General features: G+C 32.9%; 1 protein-coding gene across 2 annotated transcripts in view; it reads left to right on the top strand.

Moving 5' to 3' along the window:
- Nucleotides 1-27,654, top strand: part of adcy6b (adenylate cyclase 6b) — a 93,896-nt gene that overhangs the window by 45,412 nt on the left and 20,830 nt on the right. Inside the window, exons 4-13 of one of the 2 annotated variants that reach the window (XM_002666490.7) lie at nucleotides 1,670-1,819; nucleotides 3,246-3,367; nucleotides 7,930-8,041; nucleotides 10,895-11,022; nucleotides 14,433-14,591; nucleotides 14,980-15,121; nucleotides 18,647-18,775; nucleotides 21,187-21,215; nucleotides 21,485-21,632; nucleotides 23,550-23,647. In XM_002666490.7, the coding sequence (XP_002666536.2) occupies nucleotides 1,670-1,819; nucleotides 3,246-3,367; nucleotides 7,930-8,041; nucleotides 10,895-11,022; nucleotides 14,433-14,591; nucleotides 14,980-15,121; nucleotides 18,647-18,775; nucleotides 21,187-21,215; nucleotides 21,485-21,632; nucleotides 23,550-23,647 (1,217 nt within the window). Of the gene's footprint in view, nucleotides 1-1,669; nucleotides 1,820-3,245; nucleotides 3,368-7,929; nucleotides 8,042-10,894; nucleotides 11,023-14,432; nucleotides 14,592-14,979; nucleotides 15,122-18,646; nucleotides 19,247-19,386; nucleotides 19,993-21,186; nucleotides 21,216-21,484; nucleotides 21,633-23,549; nucleotides 23,648-27,654 lie in introns of those variants that run through there. The other variant, XR_012398562.1, reaches the window with a different exon arrangement.

Genomic DNA, 27,654 nt, shown 5'->3' with positions numbered 1-27,654 from the left:
GTCTTTCCACACTCCATTGCAGATCATTGCTGCTTAAATGTTTGTTCTTGCTAATGTAAGAATGTCAGAAAGGCATTGTTGTTACATTGTTGTCTGTGTGTTCTGTTCATTTTGATATAATAATGATCACAACAAGATAACAAGAACATTTAGTACTAGTCATGAGTCACGTTTACCATTTAAAGGAGTTTTTCTGTTAGAAAATCATCATAAACTCATCTTTCACTTTTAAAACTTTTAAAACTTGTGTTTTACAACAGTTTGACGGCACAATCATGTATATAAAAAAGAAATTCAAACATAGACAGTCTAAAAAAAATTTTTTACGAGGAATTACTTTCTTCCGCCTTTCCTTCACATCTGCAACTGATGTCAGAAGTGTAGAAACCATTGCTACTTCACAAACGTCACTTTAGAGCTAGTGTTTGAATGATTCGCTTGCGCAATGTCTAAAGTGATGACAAAACAGGTGATTTTTCGCACATTTTAAGATTATAAGGCTGAACAGCATTAAATGCCATCAGTCTACAGAGATTTCCCAATATTTCTCTGTTGCAATCGGGAGATCACAGTAATTAACCCAGAAAGAGCCAAAGCAAAGCAAACACTAGCAGATTTCCATGGTATAAATACAGCACTACAAAATACAAATGAGAGAGATCGACTTAGAATTATCACTTATCAGTTTTATAATTATTTGATCAGCTGTATTTAGAATTTGCATTGAGTTTTTCTCCTCTAAGGGCTCATTATAGCGTCTCTGTTGCCATCTTGTGGCTGTGTGTCAACCATCTTTGCTCTGCTCAGTATGATAGGCTGATGGATGCCAACATGCTGTATCTCCAAAATTATACATATTTAAAAATAGGCACTATGCTTATAAATAAACTGCATAGTTGCAATCTTAAAAACTACAATCTTGACTAAAAAAGCCTAAAAAGTTGTCCAACAGCAGAAATATTTGTCAAACTAGTGAGTTTATTCGTGTGGGTGGAGTAATACACTAGGGTGAGGAGGCCGTATGAGTGATATATATATAAACATTTGCCACTTAATCACGTTTTATTTTTTGAAGGTAAATTTTTTTTTGTCTGTTTTGGTCATGTTTTAAATAGTGAAGTTCAGAAATACACGGATTAAGGTAATTAAGCTATTTTTCTTCAGCTATAGTCAAATGATCAATATATACACATTATATCTATATAATCCAATAATTTTTCAGTAAACATGGATTGGGATTATTTTACATTCAACAGATTAAAATTGTTGCTGTTGTTTTGGGTAACTGTGTATAATATTATTATTTTTATAATAATAATAATAATAATTATTATTATTATTTTTATCATTTATTTATTTTTTATTATACCTCACCAATGAAAGTTCTGCTTTGATTTAACCAAGCTGTAAGCTGTTTGATTGGTCAATAACCTGCTTTTATTTCACAAGTGAAGTGTTTTGCCATACGATTCAGCATGTCCGTGCTCAACAGTAAAATATGTGACCTATATAATAATGTTGATCTATAAATCTCAATCACAAACACAAACTGTCAATTTCTTCATTGTTCTTGTGCAAAATTCATCATTCGATTCCTCTTCTTTCTCCCTTTTCTTTCTTTCTCTCTCTCTCTCTCTCTCTCTCTCTTTTTCTGTCTGTCTGTGTATAGTTATGTGCCAATGCGATGATTTTCCTGTGCACCAACATCATTGGCATCTGCACGCATTACCCAGCAGAGGTGTCTCAGAGACAGGCCTTCAAGGAGACCCGAGGATACATCCAGGCCAGAATCCACCTTCAGAGAGAGAACCAGCAGCAGGTACACAAACACAACCTGTTTACCTCATGAATGTGCATGAAGCCTGCTGATAGCAGCTTGAGCTCATAGCACAGCAAAACCTTGTAGAAGAGTTGCAGATTTAACATCATCCTGTTTAAAGCACTGCTCTTGCTTCAGCCGGACAAATAAAAACGGACGTCTTTGGACATTGCATCATGTCTAATGCTACTTTTAAACTCTCAATAGTATTAAGTTAGTAAGTAAATGGAAGTCCAACTGCAAAGATAAAAAACAAGCATTTGAAAGTTATGATTCTAATCAAAGTAAATTGATTAATGTCATGAAAATACCTGTGGTGATTATGAAAGATTGTAATATATATTGTCAAATGTGGGTTTTATACTTGTACAGTTGTTTTAATTATTAGTCAAAATTATTATCCTTTTACAAGATTATTCCTTTCACAAGATGGATTTTTAAATATAATTTATACATTACACACACACACACACACACACATATATATATATATATATATATATATATATATATATATATATATATATATATATATATATATTTGTGTGTGTGTGTGTAATGTATAAATTATATTAAATAAATTATATATATATATATATATATATATATATATATATATATATATATATATATATATATATATATATATATATATATATATATATATATATATGAGCGCTGAGTCTGTATTATTATTTATCATTTCACAAGTGTATATTTTAGGCCTCATAATTATTGAGGCTAATAATTCAGGCGGCCGAATAATACTTAATAATAAAAATAGTCAATAATAAAATAATATAAATACATCTTTATCCCCAACAAACATCTGTGCATCTATGTAATTGTATAATCTTTGAGCTTGCATAGGTTAGTATATGTGTGTGTGAGTTAAAAAGATATTTTAATGTGTCCTCACAGACTGTATATAGAATAGTTGATACATTTGTATAATTTTTATAACCTGTATTTTATTACAGAGTATATTAATGCAATAAGAAGCAAGATACTGGGGTTTATGGTTAATTTATAACCGCAAATTAGCAAGGGTTTTATAAATATCACAATTTTTTTGTCTCTGGTGCTGATAACGGAATGGTTGCCAAGCAACAGTCACAGGTGTGTGATTATAGAGTAATTTACAACAGCTTCAAACACAGCTTGACCAATCAGAATCAAGGACCTGAACTATGTTTTATAAATCATTTATAGATATGATTAAACACATGAATGCATGTGTAATACAAGTTTTAGTCTTAATATCTTGCTTTTCTGAATTTTTATTTTATTTTTATTTATTTAGATACACACTCACATACATCTTTCCCTGATTTGTTAATGTTCATAAAAAAAAGTTATTAATTCACTACTCATACATGGATGTAGTCTCCCTCATGTTGACTGGTGTCTCTCAAACCTGATCCAGGAGCGCCTGCTGCTCTCTGTGTTGCCAAGGCATGTTGCCATGGAAATGAAGGCCGACATCAACGCCAAGAAAGAGGATATGATGTTCCACAAGATCTACATCCAGAAACACGACAATGTCAGGTACACCAGAGCTGTTCATTTAATTCAAATTTTTTAGTGGTTGATGAACACATTACTTCAGATTCATGGGTGCATTAAAAAAGAAGCCACCTCTTTTAATTCAGACACATACTGTATACTATTTACTCATAATATGAAATGTAGCTTGGTTTTTCAAAGTGAAAGACACATACATATTGATTCTACAAATTAAATACATTCGACATAAATTGATAAAGCTCTAAAGAATAGTTTGCAAACATCCAGTCCAACAGTCCAAAATATCCAAAACCCACTACAACTGTGTTACATATTTTGTGCATATTTTCTAGCATCAGCAAGCACTTCAGCACTCTCATTTTACTTTGACCGCTTTCAGCCATATTCTGCTTCATACTAACATGATAATAAGTCTCATACTTTAGCTCATCCCTTTGAAAAGGGTACCCAAAAAGTGGTACAGTACCGTTTGCTTTTTGGTATCTTTTGACAATAGAAACGGCCATAAAAGCGTACTGACCCGACCCGTACTGTACCATACCACTCATTAGAAACGGGCCAATACATACAGTCTTGTAAAGATGTTCTGAATTGTCTCTCAAAATTTATCTGTTTACAAGGGATGATCACTGTGTGTTTATATTGATGGAAATTGACAATTTTCTGGCATTGCGTAATATCATCGTGCCTGCAACCATGCAGCAAAGTTCTTTGATTATTACTCCAGAATCATATAGAATGGTATAGTCGCTAGCCATATGGGCCTAGAAAAAGCAACTTTTTATTTACCATCGGTTTTAGTACAAGATGTAACTACAGAAAAGTCAATTATCGAAATTCTTGCTTTAGCGAGATGCTAATGGTCTAATCCAATTCAATGATTTATGCTAAGCTAAGCTAAGCTAAGCTAAAAGTGCTATCGCCAGACCCGGAGATCGGCTGAATGGATTCCCAAATTTTTCTAGCATTGTAAAATGAGCCAATTTTTAAAATGAGTGGAATGTGTTCTCATGGTTAGAGAGTTAGACTTGTGGTCCAAAGGTCACAGAGTCCCAGCACTGAAACGTATTTGAGTAAACAACGCATGTCTGTGACCACTGTCGCCTTACAGCTAGAAGATCACTGGTTCGAGCCTTGGTTGGGTCAGTTGGCATTTCTGTGTGGAGTTTGCATGTTCTCCCCGAGTTCGCGTGGGTTTCCTGCGGGTGCTCCGGTTTCCCCCCCAAGTCCAAAGACATGCTCTATAGGCGAATTGAATAAATAAAAAATGCTGGTAGTGTATGTGTCTAAATGAATGTGTGTGGGTGTTTCCCAGTACATGGTTACAGCTGGAAGGGCATCCGCTGCGTAAAACATATGCTGGATAAGTTGGTGATTCATTCCACTGTGGCGACCCGGGATGAATAAAGGGACTAAGTCGAAGGAAAATTAATGAATGAATGTGTGTCTGTGTGAGTGGGTCACTGGATAAATTTGTTTGCTAAATAAGTAGCAATGTAAAATGCTCACCTCAGATCCCACACTTAGAAAACCCCTTAGAAAAAAAAGATCAATTTCTGTCTGTTCAGAATCAATAAAGAATCGACCACTTAAAAAAAAAAAAAAAAAAGACTCTATTAATTGAAGACTTTACTGTTTTGCCCAGCTCTTTATACACACAGATGGCCTGAGCAGCCCATAGTGTTTGTTAGTGTTTTCCTCACACCTCCCGAATGTGAGCTGACACTGTCATAACACTCAGCAGACACGGGATAAAACACAGGCACAGTAGACACTGATAGCGCTTAAGGTTATCTTTCCCAAGGCTGAGCTTTATTGAATGCTTAAACACAGATTAGCACATGGCGAGTCCTTGAGACGTGACTTTTTCTCTCTTCTTTTATTTTTTTGTCTCTGAGGGTCAAGTTGGGATATGGCAAATTGTTATGATGTACCCGAAGTTACACAATCAATTAGCAGAAAGCTGCATGAAATGACAGCAGGCCGCTTTAGTAATGCAGTTACGCGAGGAATTCGGTGCATATGAACATGCTGTCCCGTATAACCAGAGCCAACTTCAAGCATCTGCGCGAGGAGGAAAACTTGGATGTGTGAAAATGTTGAATGTCATGAACTGTGGTGGAGGGATTCTGCTTTCCAAGGGTTGTGAATTTCACCATGCATTTATTAAAGGGGACCTTTTATGCAAAAAACACTTTCATAAGGTGTTTTAAACTCAGTTGTGCAATGGCAGCCTGAGAATATAACCAGCTTCTAATGATGAAAATGTATTCATTTAATATTTTAAAATCACAATTCATTAAAACAGTCTGCAGTAACACTTTGATTGACCTTTTCCCTTTTGTACGTTTCAGCAGAGGGCAAAGCCCCGCCCATTAGTGACGATCTCTCCCTCATTAGCATAGTGCGTTAGTCCTGTTTTTGGATCTGTCACTATGCTGGCACACAGGCATTTGTAGCTCTGCCCTTTTTTGAAAAATTTAAAGCCACAGTGCAACACAATGACGCAATTAGGATCAAAGCCTAAAAGGGGCAGTTTCGAAGACTTATAAAACATTATTTGTGGGGTATATTGAGCTGAAACTTTACATACACAGTCTAGGGACATCAGAGTCTTATTTTACAACTTGTAAAAGGGGCATAATAGGTTCTCTTTGAGGCAACAGTGCCATACATTTAATATTTTTTTATATTTATACTGTCAAATATATGCTTTTTATGCAGTTGTGTCTAAAAAACACCAGTACTATTGCAGGGACAACAATAATTTTTAAAAATACTTTTAGATAAATAGTTTATATTTATGATATATACTGATTGTATACTGTTCATTTAATTTGTCTAAATTCAATTTCAATTCAATTTGTTTATTGCCATGTCCACAGTAAGGAAACAAGTTTCCCTGTACAATGAAGTTCCTACTTTGCCGTCCACACTGAAGTCATAAACATAATATACACATCATACACATATACTGTATACACATATATACAAAGAAATGACAGAAGTATAACTATGAAATCTGTGTGTGTGTATATATATATATGAATGTAAACAATATATATTACTGATTGTGGAGTAATGTAAACAGATGTAAACAATGTATATTAGTTGTTTAAAATGTATATTATTTACACTATACTTAAAAATAGACTGATTGTTATGAAGTGTATATAAAGCACAGTATTTATGATACAAAAATATTATGAAATCTATATTATTAATGTGAGTTTTGTCTGAATAAACTGTATATTTATACAAAATGCTTAAGTGTATTTGTAGGAATAGCCAACAATACGTTGTGTGAGTTAAAATGATTAATATTCTACTGATTTTTGCCATAAAAGTAAAATCAAGTAACAATCATGTCCCATGAAGACATTTCATTTATTGGTGAACAATAAATTTACCACCATAAATATATCAAAATGTAATCTTTGACTTAGTTTGGACAACTTTTTGAAAAATTCTTATTGTAAAACTTTACATATAATATTACATTTTCAGATTGCAAATAGATTTATCTACTTGGATAGCTGACGGAATTGTGTCCTATTCTAGCAACCATATGCTAATGGATAGCTTTATTAATCACTTTAGTGGTGTATAATTTTATTTTTATTATTGACCCTTAAGATTTTTTGTTGTGGTTCGGGGCCGTAATGTTTTTGATATTTATACAGTTTACAGTTATAATATTCGACAGCACGGTGACTCAGTGGTTAGCACTGTGGCTTCACAGTAAGAAGGTCGCTGGTTTGTGTCCCGACAGGGTTAGTTGGCATTTCTGTGTGGAGTTTGCATGTTCTCCCTGTGTTTGTGTGGGTCTTCCCCAGGTGCTCCGGTTTCCCCCACAGTCCAAAGACATGCGCTATAGTTGAATTGAATAAAATAAATTGGCCAAAGTGTATGTGTGCATGTGAGAGTGTATGGGTGTTTCCCAGTACTGGGTTGCAGCTGGAAGGACATCTGCTGCATAAAACATATGCTGGATAAGTTGGCAGTTCATTCCTCTGTGTTGACCCCTGATAAATAAAGGGACAAACCAAAGCAAAATAAATGAATTAATTATAATATTTGTGCATTTATTTATAAATAAAATCAATTCTATCAAGTTGTTACCATTCAGCAGATACTGTATATCTAACTAAAATTATGAATATTTAGACCATAACATTTAATGCAAATGCGCAGTTTGATCTATATAAAGAAGATAATGTTTATATTATCAGATTTTTACACTTTGTGTGCACTTTGTCTCTAAGTAAAATTGATGCTATTTATAGTATTTCTACTATTTGTGTAAGTTTGTCTAACAGTGCCATCTGTTGTCTCATGGTAAAGTGTGTGTCCATTCTGTCGTGTGTTAAATTGTAGTTGATGAGTGTCTGTCTCTGTCCTCCTCTGTGTCCTGCTTTCTCTAATTGAGGGATAGGCTGAAGTATGGAGAGTGGCCGTCCTCTGTACGGAAAGTCAGCTGAATCAATGCTTTTGCCCAGTTAGTTCATCAGACCAACTTCAGTGACCCAGACAAGGTGCTCTATGATTATTGATTTCATTTTTTCTGTCTGTCCTATCTTTAGTATCCTGTTTGCGGACATTGAGGGCTTCACAAGTTTGGCGTCTCAGTGCACCGCTCAGGAGCTGGTGATGACCCTTAATGAGCTTTTCGCTCGCTTCGATAAATTGGCTTGGGTAGGTGGAGAACATCAATTCAGTTTTTTATTGTATTCTTTTTTTTGGGAGCAACTTACATTTAAGTTGTGCTTAGGAAATTTGTTGCTTCATATTATCAATAGAAATTTAAATAACCCTATCATTTGATAATCCTAAATATACCTACAAGAAAGGGAGAACTTTTTTTTTTATGTATTTTTATTTTTATATTTATATATAGTTTTTTTTAATATTTGTTCTTATAGTTTTTTTATTTTAATTATTTTTTTGATTATTAGTGTTTTGCAAAAATGACTTATTTTTATTTATAAATTTTTTAATACTATTTATAATATTTGTTTTTTAAATATTTGTTTAAATATTTAGTTTTTTTTACAATACTGCAAAAATCATTTTATATGTTATCAAAATATTAATAATAATAACAATAATATAATTAATTTGTTTAATTTATTGTATTTTTATTTATTTATTTATTTATTTATTTTTAAATTCCTAATGGTTCCTATGGGGTTTTTGTGATAACATGTGAAGCAAATAATTCTTTAAATCCTTTAATTAATATCAAAAGCTTCAAAAACTTTACTTTCCTATAATCCACAAGTGGAAATTTATCTTTGGCTTCACCACACAACTACATCAGCGTTCACATTACACATATTCCAGAAAAAACAGGCAACAAAAATACATTCAATGTCATCACATAAATCACACTAAAACTCAATTTAAAAACCTATACATGCTTAAACAAAATAATAAGAAACTAAAATAAAATAATCTTTTTGTAGAGAATATGTCTTATTAAATTACAGTTTTTTTCTCTCAAAAGTCAGATTATGATTTTTTTTACTTCAAATATAAACTTAAAGTTAAGCTTATTCCAAATACTATAAAGTGCTTATTCATACCTGTTTAAAAATTTGTTGTTAAAAATATTACATTAATAAGTCATAATACCTTATACAATGTTTTGATCAATATTAAGTAAATAAATGTCTTGTTTCTAGATTCTTTTCAATTTTAATAAATGATAAATGAGTCAGAAAGACTAAAACAGAATTTTTTACCTGTTAAATACTAGGCCAGTACTGATATACTGATAATTATTTCTGTATTCTGGGCATTAAAGTCAGTGGTAACATTTTCATGTATGTAAAAAGGCATGAAATATTATTTGTTTTATTTGTTATACTATTTAAACAATTTATTATATTCAGTTTATACTATCTAATTTCTAAAAAAAAATAAATAAAAAAAAGTAAAAAAAAAAGATTTATTTAATCTTTATTTAATTTATTTAATAATTTATTTTGCAAAATACTAATAATTTAACAAACCTGACAAAACTGCAAAAATAATTTTTTTTATAAAAAAAGAAATTTGATTGTATAAATATAATCAATAGTTTAATAATAAATAACAAATAAATAAATAAACAAGACAAATTCATTTTGCAAAACAATAATAATTTTTCTTGTTTATTTATTTATATGTTATTTATTATTAAACTATTTAATATATTTATACATTCAAATACATTTCTATTATTTTTGCAGTTTGGTCAGGTTTTCTAAATTATTAGTGTTTTGCAAAATGAACTTTTATTGTTTATTTATTTGTTTAGTTTTATTTTACTTTATAATATATTATAATATTGGTTATATTTCTACTGTCAAATCTCTACTCTTTTTGAATTATTTTTCATGTTTGATCATTTATTAGTGTTTTGCAAAATGAAATTTTCTTGTTTATTTATTTAATGTGTTTTATTATACTTTATAATGTAGTGTAATATTTATCATATTTGTTATATTTATACTATCAAATTTCTACTCGGGGTTTCTGTGGGGTCTTAAAAAGTCTTAATGTCTTAAATCTCAAAATCCAAATATTTGGCCTTAAAAAGTCTTAAATTTACTGAAATATTCTGTTGTTGGTTTTTAAATCTTTTTAAACAGGTCTTCGTTTTCTTTTGTTCATGTATTGCTACACAATCTGGCCAAAACCCATAAAATCACCAAAAAATCATCTCAATAAAACTTTAAACCTTTTATTCAAAAAGGTAATTTTTAACTCTATTTGTCATAGTGGTTTTAATTTATTTTCTTACAATAACATTTGTTTAAAAGTGCTCCATGTACTGTATTTACTGCTGAGGACACTGACCTGGACAGATAGTTGTGCATAGGTTTAGTTTATTATAGTTTTTAAAACTTTTAAAACATTTTTTCATTTTGTTAATTATAAAGAAACTTTATGTTGGAAAAAAAGTATATAGATACAACTAGATCTTTCTTGTTTTTACACAATATTTAAAATATTTTGCTAAGAAATAAAATCTAAAATATTTTAGTTTTATTATTAATGTATTATTAATTATATTAATTTATAATAATTCTTTTTGATCAAAGCCTTTTCCATCTGGGCCATTTGAAAAATTCCTTAGCCTTTAGCCCTTTATCAGTCAACATTTTTTTTTTTATAATGGTCTTAAAAAATGTCTTAAATTTATCTCCTACTGCAACCCTGTTAATGTTTTTGCAGAATTTCTCAGGTTTGATAATTTATTAATGTTTTGCAAAATTAACTTTTCTTGAGCTTTAGATAACCTTGAAGGTAATCTAAATGTAAAAACTGAGGAAAACAAGCACAAATCATTTCATATGTCATCAATATAATAATAATAATAATAGAAATAATAATAACAATAGTCCAATATCCTTCAAAAATCCTTTATAAAAAACACTTTATCAACTGTAGATAACCAGCCCCTGCAGCCACCCACATGGACACGCACATCATAGCATCCTATTAGTGCAGATTTCCTCAGTAATACTTGTATTAATGAGAGTTTTATGTCTGAATTCCTAGGAAAACCACTGTCTGCGGATCAAGATCCTGGGGGACTGTTATTACTGTGTGTCTGGGCTTCCGGAGCCGAGGGCCGATCACGCGCACTGCTGTGTGGAGATGGGAGTGGACATGATCGAGGCCATCTCGTACGCTTTTCTTCATCACTTTATATATTCCGTCTCACCAAAATTTCACGGGGCATTTTTCTGTTTTATAAGGCCTGAAATGATGGATTTTGTGGCAGCTTTTCTCAAAATTTGTTTTGTTGCTTCATAGTGGAAATATTTGTTTTGTTGCTTCATAGTGGGAATATTATAACTTTTCTGACCTCATATTTAGAAATATTGGGCTTTGTGGTTTATGTAAAGTGAACGCGGAGAGAAACTTAAGTGTTGACTGATTAACTCTAGAAAGCTTTCTGTATTATATTTCGTATATGAATAAAATATGATCAAATAAATACTAAAAAGTATGTAAGTATTTTCTATTATATTTTTCTGCTGGAGAAAGTCTAATTTTTCTTTTGTTTGGTTGGAATAAAAAATAAAAATAAGGTCAATATTATTAGCCCTTTTAAGATATATATTTTTTTTACCATTGACTAAAGAACAAACCACTGTTGTCCAATGATTAGCCAAATCAATCAAATGACTAGCCAAATTCAAATATTTTACAAACTGGTGGTTACAAACTAACATAAATGGGACAGTAGCAATAGCAAAAAACAAGCCATGAAGTCCAAATAAAATATTAAATAAAAAAACGATAAATACAGATATTACACTTAACCTAACTTGACTATTTAACCCAGTTAACCTAGTTAAGCCTTAAATTGCACTTTAGGCTGAAACCTAGTATCATGCAACTTCTTAAATATCATATACTAGGATAATTAAAAGACCTAATAAACTAAATAATTTCATTCATTTTCATTTTGCTTAGGCCCAATCCCAATTCTATTTTTGTACCCCTACCCCTTCTCCTTGGCCCTTTAAACTGAGTGTTAAGGGGAAGGGCAGCCACTAGACATTACTGACAGGGTATTGAGTTTCAGAATGTTGTGGGACTGCTGTACAGGAGATATTATTAGGGAGTGTAGCTCGCAAAATTTAGCAGTTTTTATTTTAGCATTTTTTAAAAGCATGACGGTAAAACATGAACGCGGTTATGAATATATTAAAACATATGCTTGTTTGTTGTAAAAATACAAAGAATACTAAGTTGTGCATCTCCTGACTCCTGGGTGCAGCTGTAGCTAGTGTATTCTGGGAAATTTTCGAGTGTGGTCCTGAAAAATCTTTGTTCGAAGATGTATTCACCCCTTCCCCCTAACCCTACGCCTTCAAGCTAAAGAGAATTGGGACACCCCTACCCCTTCATGGGAACATGCAAAACGAGGGGTAAGGGAAAGGGCTATGGGGTAGAATTGGGATTGGGCCTTAGTCTCTATTTCAGAGGCTACCACAGCGAAATGAACCACCAACTATTCCTATATATGTTTTACGCAGCAGATGCCCTTCCGGCCGCAACCCAGTATTGGGAAACACCCATACACTCTTACATTCAAACTCATGCACTAAAGCCAATTTAGTTCATCCAATTCACCTATGGCGCATGTGTTTGAACTGGGAGGGAAACTGGAGCTTCCGGAGGAAACCCATGCCAACACGAAGGAACATGCATACTCCACATAGAAATGCCAACTGACCCAGCTGGGACTCCAACAAGCGATCTTCTTGCTATGAGGCGACAGTGCTAACCTCTAAATGAATAAGTTTAAATTATCATGTTTAAAAACCTGTTAAAAAATCTTCTCTCTATTAAACAGCACTTGGGATATATTTAAAAATGATTTAAGATAACACAGGAGAGCTAACAGTTTAGTCTGCATTGTGTTTCGCCAACTCCCATTAAAATATACAGCTTTCATCATAAAACCAAGCATTCATGTGCCCTACTGTCATATAAAAAGACATCTTTTTGGACTATTTAGGGCAATAAGTGATATTAACATGTAACATGTCTTGCGTTACTAAGTATTAAGCTATACTTAGTATAGAGTACTTTATCAGAATTAGTTTTATTGCCAATTGTGCTTTACACACGCAAGGAATTAGTTTTTTAACAGAAGCTTTTTTCCAGTGTACATAAATTGACAAGTGACAACACAAAATAAATATGACTAAACAGGACAAACATTAGACAGAGATGCAATTAGACAAAAGAGCTGTGGATGATTAATTGTATGTACAGATTTCTTATAAATATACAAGTTATAAAGATGAATGTCTATTTATATACATTTGTGGTTAAATAACAAGAACAACAAATTGCTATTTTTTAAATCTTATATACAACGGAGCTCTTTTTCTTTCATATTTATACTATGTATCAAATTGGCCATTAAAAGCTTGATGTACAGTATGAGTAGGCCCACAAGGAATCTGCATGCACAGATTTAGCCCATAATTGAGTCTATGTATATACTTGTGTAAATGTTTATAAATTTATATTTATTCAGTTAATAAATTAATTTCACTAATATTATTGTAATATAATAATAATAATATTAAAATGTTGATATGATTTATTTAGAATACAATTTGTAAAGTAATATGTTCTGTCTTTTAGTAGATATACTGTATGAGTGACTTGCTTTGTTCACCAAATAAGTGGATCTAATTGGATTTGCGTTGTAAACATTAAATAAAAAATTTAAATGTATTATTTTTATTAAAAACTTAATAGCTTTTAGTTATGATACTCCTGAAATTATTCTGCATAAATCCGCAGATTTTTTACAAAATTCTCAGCAGAATTAGCAAAACATGTCCACAGATTCTGTTTGGCCCTATGTATGAGTCTTTTGTTTTGTTTGATGGCTGTTTTAAAACATAAAATTGAGAAGTGCTCTCAGAAACAAAAGGATTGGAAGCTACTCTTCATTGTTAAAATTAAAGCTACTCTTCACTGTAAACTTAAAATTGAGAAGTTCTGTCAGAAACAAAAGTATTTTAAGCTATTCTTCATTGTCAAAGACTTTCAACTTACTGAGAGTCACTGATAAATGAAGCAAGAATGTAGTGATCATTGCAACACACAGAGCCTACTTCAAGGTGACTTTGGAAGTGCGATAACTTCACATGATACATCTAAAGCTGCCCCAAGATTTTGGAAGATGAAAAAAATTGCAAGCTCCTCTGAATTTTGCTGGATTTTCTTGATTTTGTGTTAAATTCTGGGATAACTGAATCACAAAATCATAGGGGGGGACAGTTGGTAAATTTTTTTCTTTATCAACAGTTTAAAAAAGGGATTGTTCATCATTTAACATCATTCAATGTATAGTTTACTCTTGTCACAAATCGATTTCTTTCTGTTAAACACAAAAGAAGATACTGCGAAAAATGTTGGAAATCTGTAACCATTGACTTCCATAGTATTTTTTTCCTACTATGGAAGTCAACGGTTACCGGTTTCTAACATTCTTCAAAATAACTTATTTTACATTCAACATTTTTGGGTGAACTGCCCCTAAATGTAAACATGTGTGCAGGTTGGTTCGAGAGGTGACCGGGGTGAACGTGAACATGCGTGTGGGGATTCACAGTGGTCGTGTGCACTGCGGCGTCCTCGGCCTACGCAAATGGCAGTTTGATGTCTGGTCCAACGACGTCACTCTAGCAAACCAGATGGAGGCGGGAGGCAAAGCAGGGTAAAAGTGAACACCACCCTTCAAAAATGTCATTATGCGATTCATATTAATCAGTTTCATGTTTTATTGTTGGCTGTAAAGGATGAGGTTTGTTTTAAAGGGATAGTTCACTCAAAAATTATTGTTCTGTAATAATTTACTCACTTTCCATAGTTTGATGTTGTTGTTGAACACATAAGAAGATATTTTGGTAGCCAAACTGACCTCCATGATATTTTTTCTACTATAGAAGTCAGTATCTACCAGTTCCCAACATACTTCAAATTATCTTCTTTTGTGCTCAACAGAAACCCAAAGTTTTGTAACCACCTAAGAGTTTGTAAATGATCATTTCTTTTTTTTGTAACAATCCCTTTAAAGAGTGACTTAACATTGTGAATGTTTACAGGCGGATCCACATCACCAAAGCCACACTGCAGTATTTAAATGGTGACTATGAAGTGGAAGCAGGTTTTGGAGGGGACAGAAACGCATACTTGAATAACAACAACATCGAGACGTTTTTTGTACTGGGCTGCAGTCAGAAAAGGGTCAGTAATGTACAACCATATGCACATTATTACCACACTAAGTCAAGCCACCTTTATCCTGTTTTCCAGAATATCACTTTTTTTATATATATAATCAGAAATGTACTGTTATTTATATTTCAAAATGACCTATTAATCTAAAACAACATGCTTAAATTAAGCACACATTTGTGTTGGTTTTGAATGAGAGACACGAGTGTTTGAGTGGAAGACATAAGATTCACATGTATGCATTTCACATACACACTGCTGGGGTGTTGGGGGCAACGCATTACAAGTAACGCAAGTTACGTAATAATATTACTTTTTTAAGTAACAAGTAACGCATTAATTTCCAAATTTAGGTAATATTATTTGAGTTACCTTTTTTAAAAGTGTAACACGAGTTACTTTTTAGTTTAATCAATTAGCTTATAAAAAATAAATAGCTGAATTAAAATAAACGTACAGTAGTGATGTTGAATCCTGCGCTCAGTTTAATGCAGGAACAGACAGAAAGCAAGATGGATTTGGCTTACATTTCTGCGATGGAAGTTTTCTCATTATTCTGAACGGATCAAAGAAAGGAAAAAGATGATTTTTTCAATGGACAGTGATTTTACTTCACTAATAAGACAAAAACTACAAAAGTAGCAAACACATTGCTTTATACCTTTATTATTCTGTATATACAGCATGTATTGCTCGAGGGTCAGGAAGTTCTCCGAAGATAAAATAATCCTACATTATTATTTTTGATGTGTTTTGTAAGGTAAATTAGGCTGTAGATTATACAGTGCAGTGTTAATGCAGAGCTCCTTTATAAAAAAAGAGGAAGAAAAATCCTCTTTAAAAATTATAGTTACAGGTCTTGCCTCAGCCAGGTCAGAAAAAGTAACTCAAACATATTGTAATGCATTACTTTCAATAAAAAGTAACTAAGTAACACAATAATGACATTGTTGGGGAGTAACTCAATATTGTAATGCTTTTCATTCTTCAGCACTGCACTTTATATTGCTTTTTCTGTTCTAAATATTGGTATATAGAATTGTTGTGAGTGAGTGAAAGGTATAGTTCACCCAAAAATCATTCACTCACCCTGATTTGGTTCTACACTTTTATAAATTCCTTTCTTGTGTTGAACGCAATTTAAGTATGCTAGAAAAAAGCAGATGTTTGCATCCATAGTATTAACAAAAAATACCATGGAAGTCAATGGCTGCTTTTATCCAACATTCTTCAGTGTATTTTCCTTTGTGTTTAACAAAAGATGGAACTCAAACAGACAAGTGGAAAATAAGTAAATAATGACAGAATCTAATGTTTTGTGTGAACTATCAGGTTAAGTGGAATTATAATGTTTGTTTAGCGATTTATTTTAAGAATACCCTAAGGCACTGGTCTCAAACTCAATTCCTGGAGCTCTGCATAGTTTAACTCCAACCACCTCTAACTCACAGCTGCTTAATAGTCTGTAGTAGTCTTATACACCTTGATTAGTTGGATCAGCTGTTTGATTAGGGCTGGAGCAAAACTGTGCAGAGCTTCGGCCCTCCAGGAATCCAGTTTGAGACATATGCTCTAAGGCTATTTTATATTATATTATATTATATTATTTTATTATTTCTGAATGATAATGTAAAATGTTAATTATACACCAATGCAACATGCAAATTTTTATTATAGCTCCGTCCCAAATGGCACACTATACACTATGCCCTTATACACTTACACACTTAACAGTTTTTTTCACAATCCAAAATAAAGTAATCCAACATGTGCGCTCGATAGCTCCGCCCCTTCTGATACATGAGCAAAGCAGCGACTGTTAAGTGTGTCAAGTGTCCAACATTCCTCATTTCTTTTTATTGGTTGAACAAGTGCATCATCTGAGCATTTAAAGTGCACTTATTCTTTTAGATTTTCAGTGGGAGTGCACTATTTACACTATTTATACTACAAAATGGCATAGAATGGTGCATAAGTATGCGATTTGGGATGCACCTTATGTTCCGGTTTTGGTCTGGTGTGAATATAGATATTTTCTGGAAAATAAGTATTGAAGCTACTGCTCAATTTGATTGTTACGTGACCATTAACCAAGATGAAACCAATCAAAATGTTTTTTACTTGTGTTGTGAACATACAACTTCAGCACACTACACTGTAAAAAAAAAATCTGTTAATTAACAGTTTCCGTATTTTGTAATTCACAAGTGCTTTCCATTTACTTTTCAGTTGTGAATTGCATTATGGGACCTTGATCTCTGCTCTGTCCACTTTTGATGTCAAAAATCAAACTCTAAAGTTGAAAAAAAAATCTATTCAGAAGTTTAACAAAGTGACTTTTATTGACATTTTAGTTGTTTGAAATTATATAATGTAAAAAAAATAGAGAATTAAGTCTGTTAAAAATGTAGTTTATTATTTTTTTACCATAATATACAACACCTACCCTTACAATATATCACTGTAATCTAGTGCTGCACAATATATAATTTTAGTATCGATATTGCAATGTGTGCATTCACAATAGTTACATCGCTGGACCTGCAATGTTTAATTGATATTATAGTTGACCAGGAGCCACAGTTCAGAACATGAGATTTGTGGAGATTTTTACCACAAATAATGGAACAAAAGTTTATCATTTACATGTGTTTTTAACTCCTAATAAAGTAGAGGTTGACTGTGACTGTATGAGCATGTTAAGACATTCAGGCACAAGGAATTGTACCATTTGTAAATTGAATAAAATACATTTTATTGAATTATATATAATATGAAGATTATACTCTGATATTTTACATTTGATTAATCAATTAATTTCTGTACCTGAATTCTTACCAAATAGCTATTTAAGCCATGTGGTGAAATTGTATTCATAATGCAAAATTTACAGCATAGCAGAAAAACTAAATATCAGATTTCCCCAGTATTATGCAGCCCTACTTTAAACTATTAAAAATGTTTTTAAAAGTCACTTATTCTAGCTTTTCAAGGTTAAAACATAAAATATAATTTCAATAATTATTTAAATAAAAAAAGTGTTGACTATATTATGTTCAATTTTATGTGCAATATTATACACAACATAAATCAAAGGGAAGCCTATAAACCTGTGATCCTTAACTAGTGATGCAAAATATTCAGAATAGACTCTTTCTTTTGGGAATCTGTAACTGTTTACTGTTTTTCATTAATCTCAGATATTTTGTAGACTTTTAATGTTCATGAACATCTACATTACACACCCATCGGGTGTTAAGATCCAAAAAAAGAGAGACAAAGAAAAAAAGGACTATGGGGTACTTTTAAACATTAGCTTGCAAAAAGTCATTGCTAGCATCTGATCCCTGCGAATTTACAAACACTAGCTCTCGATTGCATAATATTTGATGGTAGGGGGTTGCGCTTTGTTATGTCACGATACAAATGACTGAATTTCCCTTTGGGGATCAATAAAGTTTCTATTTATCTGAGTTTGCTGGAGAGCGCTTTAATTTCCTGTGTGTGCGTCTTTGTGCCAAATTCCCCCTGCAGAAAGAGGAAAAGGCTATGATGGCTAAGATGCAGCGCGCCAGAGCCAACTCTTCAGAGGGTCTGATGCCTCGGTGGGTTCCTGACAGATCTTTCTCCAGGACTAAAGACTCCAAAGTCTTCAGGCAGATGGTGAGCTCTGATCCACCCCCTGCACTTTTTCATGAGTGGAGCAACAAGTCATAATTGAAGCCATTTTCTCCGGAGCTTGGCAGTGGCTATGTGTGAATTGCTTTTTCCCCTTTCCAGGCAATGACTTTTCTGATTATTTTCAGTGTTGCAAAACAAGAAGCATGGACAGTAATAGCGTGACAAATAAATATTGTGTCAGGGAGTTTTAATAAAGGGAAAAAAGATGTGTACACTTGATTAACAAAGATTTTTTCTAATAAATATGTTTAAATTAAATGTTTTTTACACAATTTAGCGTGTTGGAAAGGTTATGTAAATACATCTTTAAATGAAAATTTGTAAGATTTAGGTTGGAAAAAATAAGACAACTTGTTTAGTATACAGCGTAGGCCAAAAGCAAAACAACAGAAAACCTGACAGATCTGAAAATTTTGAATTTTTTCGCCTCTAAAGCCGGGGTCACTAATCTCGGTCCTGGAGGGCCGGTGTCCCTGCAGGGTTTAGCTCCAACTTGCCTCAACACACCTGCCTGGATGTTTTAAGTATACCAAGTAAGACCTTGATTAGCTTGTTTATGTGTGTTTGATTAGGGTTGGAGCAAAAATCTGCAGGACACCGGCCCTCCAGAAACAAGTTTGGTGAACACTGCTCTAAAGCATGATATAAATATAGAATGTTTTTGAAACATGCAGATTTGTGGTCTGATTACAAAAAAAAACAGAAGAAGTGAGACCATTTTAGGCACTTTTAACTAGGGTTGCACAATATTTCATTTCAGCATTGATATCACAATTTATACAACAGTTAGCCATAATATATTTAAGTAAAATCAGCATCCGTACAGCCTCTTTACCCTTTGTGTATTACTCCGCCCACATACAGCCAGCAACAAGCAGACACTACAGTCTGACAAATATTACTGCTGTTTAGTTGAGAATGTAGTTGTTTAGATTGCAAATAATAGTTTATTTGCAAGAATAGTGCCAATTTATAATATGTACAATTTCTGAGAGACAGATCGTTGGCGACAGTTGATGTTTTTTATCCACAAGATGGCGACAGAACTGCATAATAAGCCCTTAGAAGATATAACAGTCTGATTTCGAACTATAGCTGGTCAAATCAATATTAAACTGGTAAGCACACCTCTCAACACTTCAGGGAGTATCCTGTATTTCAGACCAGTCTCCCGCAAACATCCCATTTTTATTTCCTTTTAAAAAAAACTTTGAAAAAGCACTGATGGGACACTAAGGCACTCAGCCTACGGCCTTGAGCCAACGCATGCCTCCCACCAGTGCTGATATAGCCATATCGCACTGCTACTCGTGCGATATTGCTCTTTTATGCATTCGCAATAGTCACATCGCAAAGATAAGCAATGTTGAATTGGGTTATATTTGAGCATAAGTCAGAGTTCAGAAGTCGAGATTTGAGGAATTATTGCAGAGTTTAACCTTATTGGAGTGAAATTGTATAATCTGCATGAGGATAAAGAATGAGCCTCTTCCATTCGGCCTCTTTACTTTCTCTTTACTTTTTATTTTTACTCTTTACTCCCTTTCTTTCGTGTATAAGGAGACGGTGTTGTACACACTCCACTCCACTCCACAGACATCCATTAGCCTACATATTACATTTGGTTTGTTAAGCGCAAAGATTTGTTTCAAAACTATATCTAAATTCTGTATTAATTTCCAGCAAACGAATAAATAAACAATAATAAAGAAGTGTGGTCAAAAAACAGTTATATCCAAACACATGTCCTATTCTTATGCCCCATATAGTGACGCAAACGTCTTCAGAACCCAACAGGTGGACAAATCTAAACTTATTTTTCTTAAAACGAATATAAATATGCATATAATAAATAATACTAATAATAATAACATTAAGCAAAATAATAATTTTTGTAACATTTTAATTCTTTAATTTTTTTCATATGTAAAGATATTTGTGCAGTGATGTACATCCTGTGTGTTTATAGATGCATAACAAATGAATTTGCTATTTAAACAATGTGGCGAAAAATGGGAAAAATACTGTTGCGCTGGTCTGAAAAAAAGCTACAAATTGCACCAAACACGTCTTTCGCCGAGTGTATGATATGGCTCAAAATATTGTTTTATTTGACTTCAAGTAAATTTATTAGATGCATGCACTGTAAAACAATATTTTTATTAGTATTTTTAGCAGCATTAAACTTGTTCCTAGTCTCCATCTCTGTCAAGTTTTCACTGTGTCACTCGGAATGTAATTTGAAGTGGCTGAGTGTTAATTAAAGCTACAGAGGCTCAGTGGGTTTGGCTTTATAGCTGTCTCAGATGAAACTCAACAATACGGTTTCCCACTTTCTCTGTGTTTTTTTTTTTTTACTGCCCACTATAACTAATCTACCTGTCTGTTTTCAGGGCATAGATGAAGCCTCCAGCAAAGATAAGTGAGTTCTGCTTTTATTACGACACAAATCCATTCTCTCTGGCTCTGCAGGGGCTTATGGGTTACATTTCACAGGCTGTTTTCACAATCTGTGAGTCACTCCAGGATAAAGCCAGCAGAAAATGAACATAGCAGATCAAGTTTCAGCAAAACAAATTTGATTTTAATAATTTTTTTTATCTACTAGATCAAAAAAGTAGCTTATTATGGTATGTATACAAATATTGAAAGCTCTATTTGTATGTGTGAATTTATCATTTTTTACCTCAGCCGCTGTGCCCAAGAGGCTCTGAATCCTGAGGACGAGGTCGACGAGTTTTTAGGTCGTGCCATCGACGCTCGCAGCATCGACCAGCTGCGAAAAGACCACGTCAAGAAGTTCCTACTCACATTCCAGACACCTTTACTGGAGAAAAAGGTCTGCAGACACATTGTAAAACACTGAAATATCCAAATAATATAATATTTTAAACTAAGTAGCTCTTTACACGACACTTTCAGCCAACAACGTAACAATTTTATGTATTTGTTTACTTGACAACAGTGTTTTTGTGACTAAAAACACGTAATCTAAAAAGTTACAAACTGTTGTTGTCATGTTTGTGCAAACACCAGGGATGATTGAAGGGGGCTCAGATTTTTCAGTAATGTCAGTGTAATATGCTTCAGTGAACCAAAAGTATGTATTAAATTTAGTTACATCTAATTAATTAATCAAACCTACTATGTTTTCAGTGTTTTGAGGGAAATTGATTGGTTCTCAATGGCATTTTTAATATTTAAAAAACTGTGAAAAGTTTGCATTTCTGCACCAATTAATGGATGACCATGATAGACTGCACATATTATTATTTTACTCTTTTAGCTTCTATGTGTGAGCAAGTGTGTAATAAAATACAAACTATGCAAATTATTCTGGGTGATTAAGCATTAATTAGGGGGTCAGACCAAAACCCCTCACAAAACCCCTCTGTAACTTGCGCTCTGGTAAACACTCAAAAACATGAGTTGATGAAAACAATAATGTAATGCACATGGATAGTAAAGTATGTGTCTAGGGAGGTGTAGGTTAAAGGTAAGCATGAACAAACAGTGGCGGAGTATCTTGTTGTTGCTTGAATGTTTGCTGAGGCTTCTTCAGCAAAGTGTGGATTTCACGCTTCACCATACAACCAAAAACAAAGACACAACTTACACACACTTACATACACTTCAGCTTCAAATGGATGGCGACACATCCTCACTTCCTTACAGGTATTCAGGGTTCAACACGTATCTTGAAAGTACCTAAATTTCAGACATATGAATTCAAGGCCTAGAAAGCACTTGAATTGAAAGTTTATGGTGTTATATTTCAACAATTGTATTGTGCTGATTTTCAAAAACTTAAGGAAAAAACTAAGATATTCTTCATTTAAAAGTATTATATTTAAATGTTATACAAGAACTATGACAAACAATGCATTTTATAAATATTTCAGAAACCGCATTTGAATATTAACAGTGTTCAATTCAACTAATTGTGTTAAAGTTCTTTGAACATGATTGTTTGTAACGGTCTACATTTTTGAAAATGACATATATCCGCGATTTGAAAATTATTAGTTAAATTATTACCTCGATTTGAAAATGAATCATATATGTCTTAATGTAGGTTTTGATATAGTTTTTAATAGACGCGACATATATAAAATTGGCTGTTTTTCTATATTATTTGTACATATATATGTGTGTGTGTGCATATATGCACATATGTTTACCTAAATGTTCACCTATATGTTTACCTATATATAAGTAAAATTATTAAAATCCATAACTGCTACAACATAAATAAAAGCCCAAAAATATAGAAAAATACAGTTTTTATTTACTTAAGAACAATCAAATATTACAAGAAAAAATATAGTACAAGAACAAAAATAAGACAAAAAAACTAGTAAATAAATAAATATTAACCTTGTAAATGTTTCAGGAAAATGTGTAGACATCATAGCTTTCCCTCTCCTCTCACTTATTTGACTTAGTTAAACTCCATAACATGCCAATTACTTGTGATATTAATTTCAAGTGTTTGCTCTTACATACATTTTTGCTGTTTTTTTTTTTTTTTTTGTTAGTTCTTAGTTATTGTATTGATGATAGAAAATATGAACTAAGCATCATATGTATGACAGTGGCCAAAGGGAAATATGAGCTATATCGGAGACATATATTGTATGTGCATATAGGGCTTATATGTGGATATAAAGAAGCAATACAGAAGACCTACATGGCCTGTATATAAACAGCCTAGAGTACACATACTAATCAAAATATCATGTTTTTGTGCTTTTAGTATTCCAAAAAGGTGGATGATCGTTTTGGAGGTTATGTGGCCTGTACCCTCCTCGTCTTCTGCTTCATAGTTTTTATACAAATCGTCATATTTCCGCAGTGAGTTCCGCATCTTCATGTGTTTTATAATAAGGACTTTAACAATGCAGTTATTTCTGTGAAACACTTGCTAATATTATTTACCCTTTTTATTTTAGTCAGAATAAAATCCTTCTGACTGATGAATCTGAACATGATGTTTAACATTAATGCTAAATTAAGTCATTGGGTTGAAGCTTCACACATGGACACACTGTATTAAAGGAATAGTACACTTAAAAAAATGCCCTGTTAATTTACCCTCAGGTCATCTAAAATGTAAGTGACTTTTTGGTCAGACTTTATTTTGATGATCTCTTTGTTGAATTTAAGTTACATTTCAACTAATTATTAGATTATAAGTAGACTGTTAAGTTGGGGTTAGGTTTAGTGTAAGTTGACATGTACATGCAAAGTTTCTTATAGTCGATTAAATGTCTGTTGAAGGAGCAGTATCAACAAATATTAAGCAGACAGTCTACTAATACTCAAATGGGCCTCAAAATAAAGTTTTTTTTACAAGTAGAAGATTTTTAATTCATAAATTCATTAAATGGCAGTCAATGATTACCTGTTTTTTAGATTCAAAATAAACACATACAGACAAGTCCAAATCAATACCCGTGGCTCCTGGCGACACACACTGTCTTGTGAAGTGAAAATATCGGTCTGTGTAGGAAATTGATCATTATTTACAATATCATTAGGTTTAATCCAAAGCTTGGGCAAACAGTTTTTTTCGAGGTCACAGTCACTCGCAAGTTCGTTTGTCAAAATGGAGTCATGCCTAATTAATAGCAGTTGCCAGATCTTCACAGGTAAGAACCATTTTGGCAAAAACCTGCATCCTCACCCTCTCCCTTTGCCTAGGTACAATATATGTTAAAATATCCAAAAAACATTAAACATTTTTAAATATTTAGCTGACTTATGTATTTACAGTATCTTAAATATCTCAAAGAAGTTCAAATTCAGAGAAATAAGCAATTTTAACATGTGAGATCTCTTCACACACACTCAGTATCTGGTTTGATTTTACAGAAAACAGAGACACTCCAAAAACACTTTAATGTGTGTTGTGTTTTATTAGACTGCACAGACCAGTATTAGAACAGAACCCACTGGCTTTTAGTCTTACTCGGCTTTATACTACATTGAATATAAGGTTTAAATGAGTCTGAATATTAAATACTTGAGAAATCCATGAAAATGATTTCTGTAGGAGTCAAGTAAGTAGGATGTAATGAAGACAACAACTCCCATGATTCCACACTGTGTCCACAGCGTCCTCTAGTGGCAGAAATTACACATTGTCCCTTTAAAACTAATAATATTGTAAATAATGCTCAGTTTCTTGCACAGAGCGATCATTTCGCTTCATAAGACTCCAGTGTCATCAGGAGCCACAGTGATTGGTTTGGACTTGTCTGAATGTGTTTGTTTTTAATCTCTGAAATGGGTTACATTGACTTTCTTTATGCAAATCACAGAGGACCACAGATTCAGCTAAAAGTCAAATTTAGAAAAATAGCCATCTCCATCTTCAATGGCCTTCAAGGGTGAGTAATTTAACAGAAAATTGTCATTTTTTGTAAACTATTCCTTTAATATAGGGTTTACTGCTGTTTCAGGATACTAACATACTAGCAAATTCCCCTGCTTCTTGTCTTTGTGATATTTATCTGTTAATATTTAACATTTATAGCTTTTAGGAGACAAGGGGCGTATAAAATGCACTTCTTGAATTGATCTAGTGGTAAAAATGCCCTGTCTCACGAACAAAGCATGTCTATGGATGAAAGTGAGAAGCAACATTATCCTGCACGACTTCACAGACAGTGAAAGAAGCTAATTGTAATTTGTGATGCTCTTATGTTTTGTTGTTTAAAAAACACTTGTATAGTGCCTCAGTTAAATCATATTTCAGGAGTGATCCCTATGACTATGCCTGTTCAAATGAATAAACCGTTTAACTGTGGTTTAGAAGTTTAGGGAAGATAAAAGACCACGGATTAGGATTAATAAATTACCTAAAGATGGGGGGGTTAGCATTACCAAATGTAGAACTTTATAAAATAGCGTTTGAAACAACAAAACTTGCAAAGCATAGGGGGAAGAGGATTTGTATATAGATCTAGACTGGGTGTTGAGACATAGTGTTGGTTTCATACTGATTACTTTATCAAACAATATTTGTTTTTAACATGCATTTAAAAGAAGATACTTCAAGCTATTTATAGATATATGTCTCAATTCTGTGTGTTTTGTTTTTGCAGAGTTTCAGTGCATTTTAGTGACACATTTCTAAAAACAGTTCACGGAGAGAGAAAAGAAGCAATGCCTACATTGTTTAATTGTCTTATTTGGCAAAAGCAAACACTTTTGTTGTTATTGTGAGTGTACACACAAAAAAGTTTTAGGCCCAATTGAAATGTGCTCAATTATGGAGCGAGGACTAGTGGAGTTTCGATGAATTGCAGTTGCAGACACTTCCGTATAAACTTCATAAGGAGTAGTGGGAGGTTTAACTTTTCAGAATGGGATGTTTGGACTAATTAATGCTGGAAATGGGAACAAGGGATTGGCAGATACTTCCATGCTTTATGGCAGTGTACAAACATCCAACCCTCTTGGGAATCTGTGTTAAGACAATTAGGTAGATGCCTGGGATTTAATATTCCTCTCTCACCCAGGATATGTCTTTTAGGTGATAAAACTGAGGTTCCACATATTATGAATAATGAGTTCTCTCTTATATCTGTCGGTATAACGACAGCAGCACATATAATACTGAGGTTTTGAAAAGACATTCAATGCCCTACACGTAAATTATGGATGAAATTCATGATTGAGAATGTGTCTTTTGAATATATTTTAGCCGAAATGAATGGTGATCATAAGGAAGTGGATATAGATTTGCTTAAATTATGAATGTGTGTTCCCTGATGTGCTCTGTAGTAGGGTTGTAACAATTTACCGGTATGACGGTCTACCACGATTTGAACGTGCACGATTATCATACCATGAACAATTGCATATCAACGGTTTTAACCCTTAAAGACCGAGACAGCCGCCCGCGGCTAAAAATAAGTATTGCTCTTAAATGTTTAATAACTTTTGATCCGCTGATTCAGAGGCTCCGGAATCAGTGCGGTTACGTCCCTCCTCCATGCCCAGATTGGTTCAAACTCGCTATATCACAACCAATAAGCATAGGTTTCACTTTTGTTTGTGGACCAAGCTTTTTGAACATCACGGAATGAGAGAAAGGCATACATTTATGCGCGGCTAAATAAAACGCAAAAAAAAAAGTTTTGCATGAAATAATTCTCATACTAAGTACTTTTGCATGCACAGCAGCACAGAAACATGACAAAACAGTGACACAGCAAAGACGAACTGCTGCTCTTGCTGTTTTCAAAAGACACAAATGAAGATGCAGCTGTTTGTCTGCATTGCAGACAACCACATCCAAATCCACAGACAACCATATCCATGCTGGCACATAAAACCTAAGGATGTTCCATATTGAATCTAGTTTCGTTATGTAACTATTTATAGTATAGTAAATATTTATATCTATTTTTTACTGAGGATTTGCACCATGTTTATTTGGACTTTATTTGGACTTTGACACATTATTTATTATTTTCTTATTTTTTATTTGTTCATTGTAAGTGGTGTTGTTTATAGTAACTAAAAAATATATTATTTGGAAAAAGTCAAATTTGCTTCACTGTTCTATTATTTTGTAACATTTGTAACATACCGTATACCGCGAAACCGTCAAACCGTGGTATTGTTTTAGACGATTATCATACCGTAAAAAATTCATACCGTTACAACCCTACTCTGTAGGATTATCTTTATGCATTTTTATTGTTTTCCTTATGATTTATTCTAAATTTGATAACAATTTTCTAAATTGTGAAGAATTTTGTATGCATTTTGTATTTTTGTTTTGGTACTGTATGTTATATTAAGAAGAAACCAATAAAACTTGAAGAGATGCAGAAACTTCTAAATGC

Source organism: Danio rerio, chromosome 23, assembly GCF_049306965.1.
Source record: "Danio rerio strain Tuebingen ecotype United States chromosome 23, GRCz12tu, whole genome shotgun sequence".
NCBI lineage: Eukaryota > Metazoa > Chordata > Actinopteri > Cypriniformes > Danionidae > Danio > Danio rerio.
The sequence above is the reverse complement of the archived record's forward strand: the minus strand, read 5'-3'. Positions and strand labels throughout refer to the sequence as shown.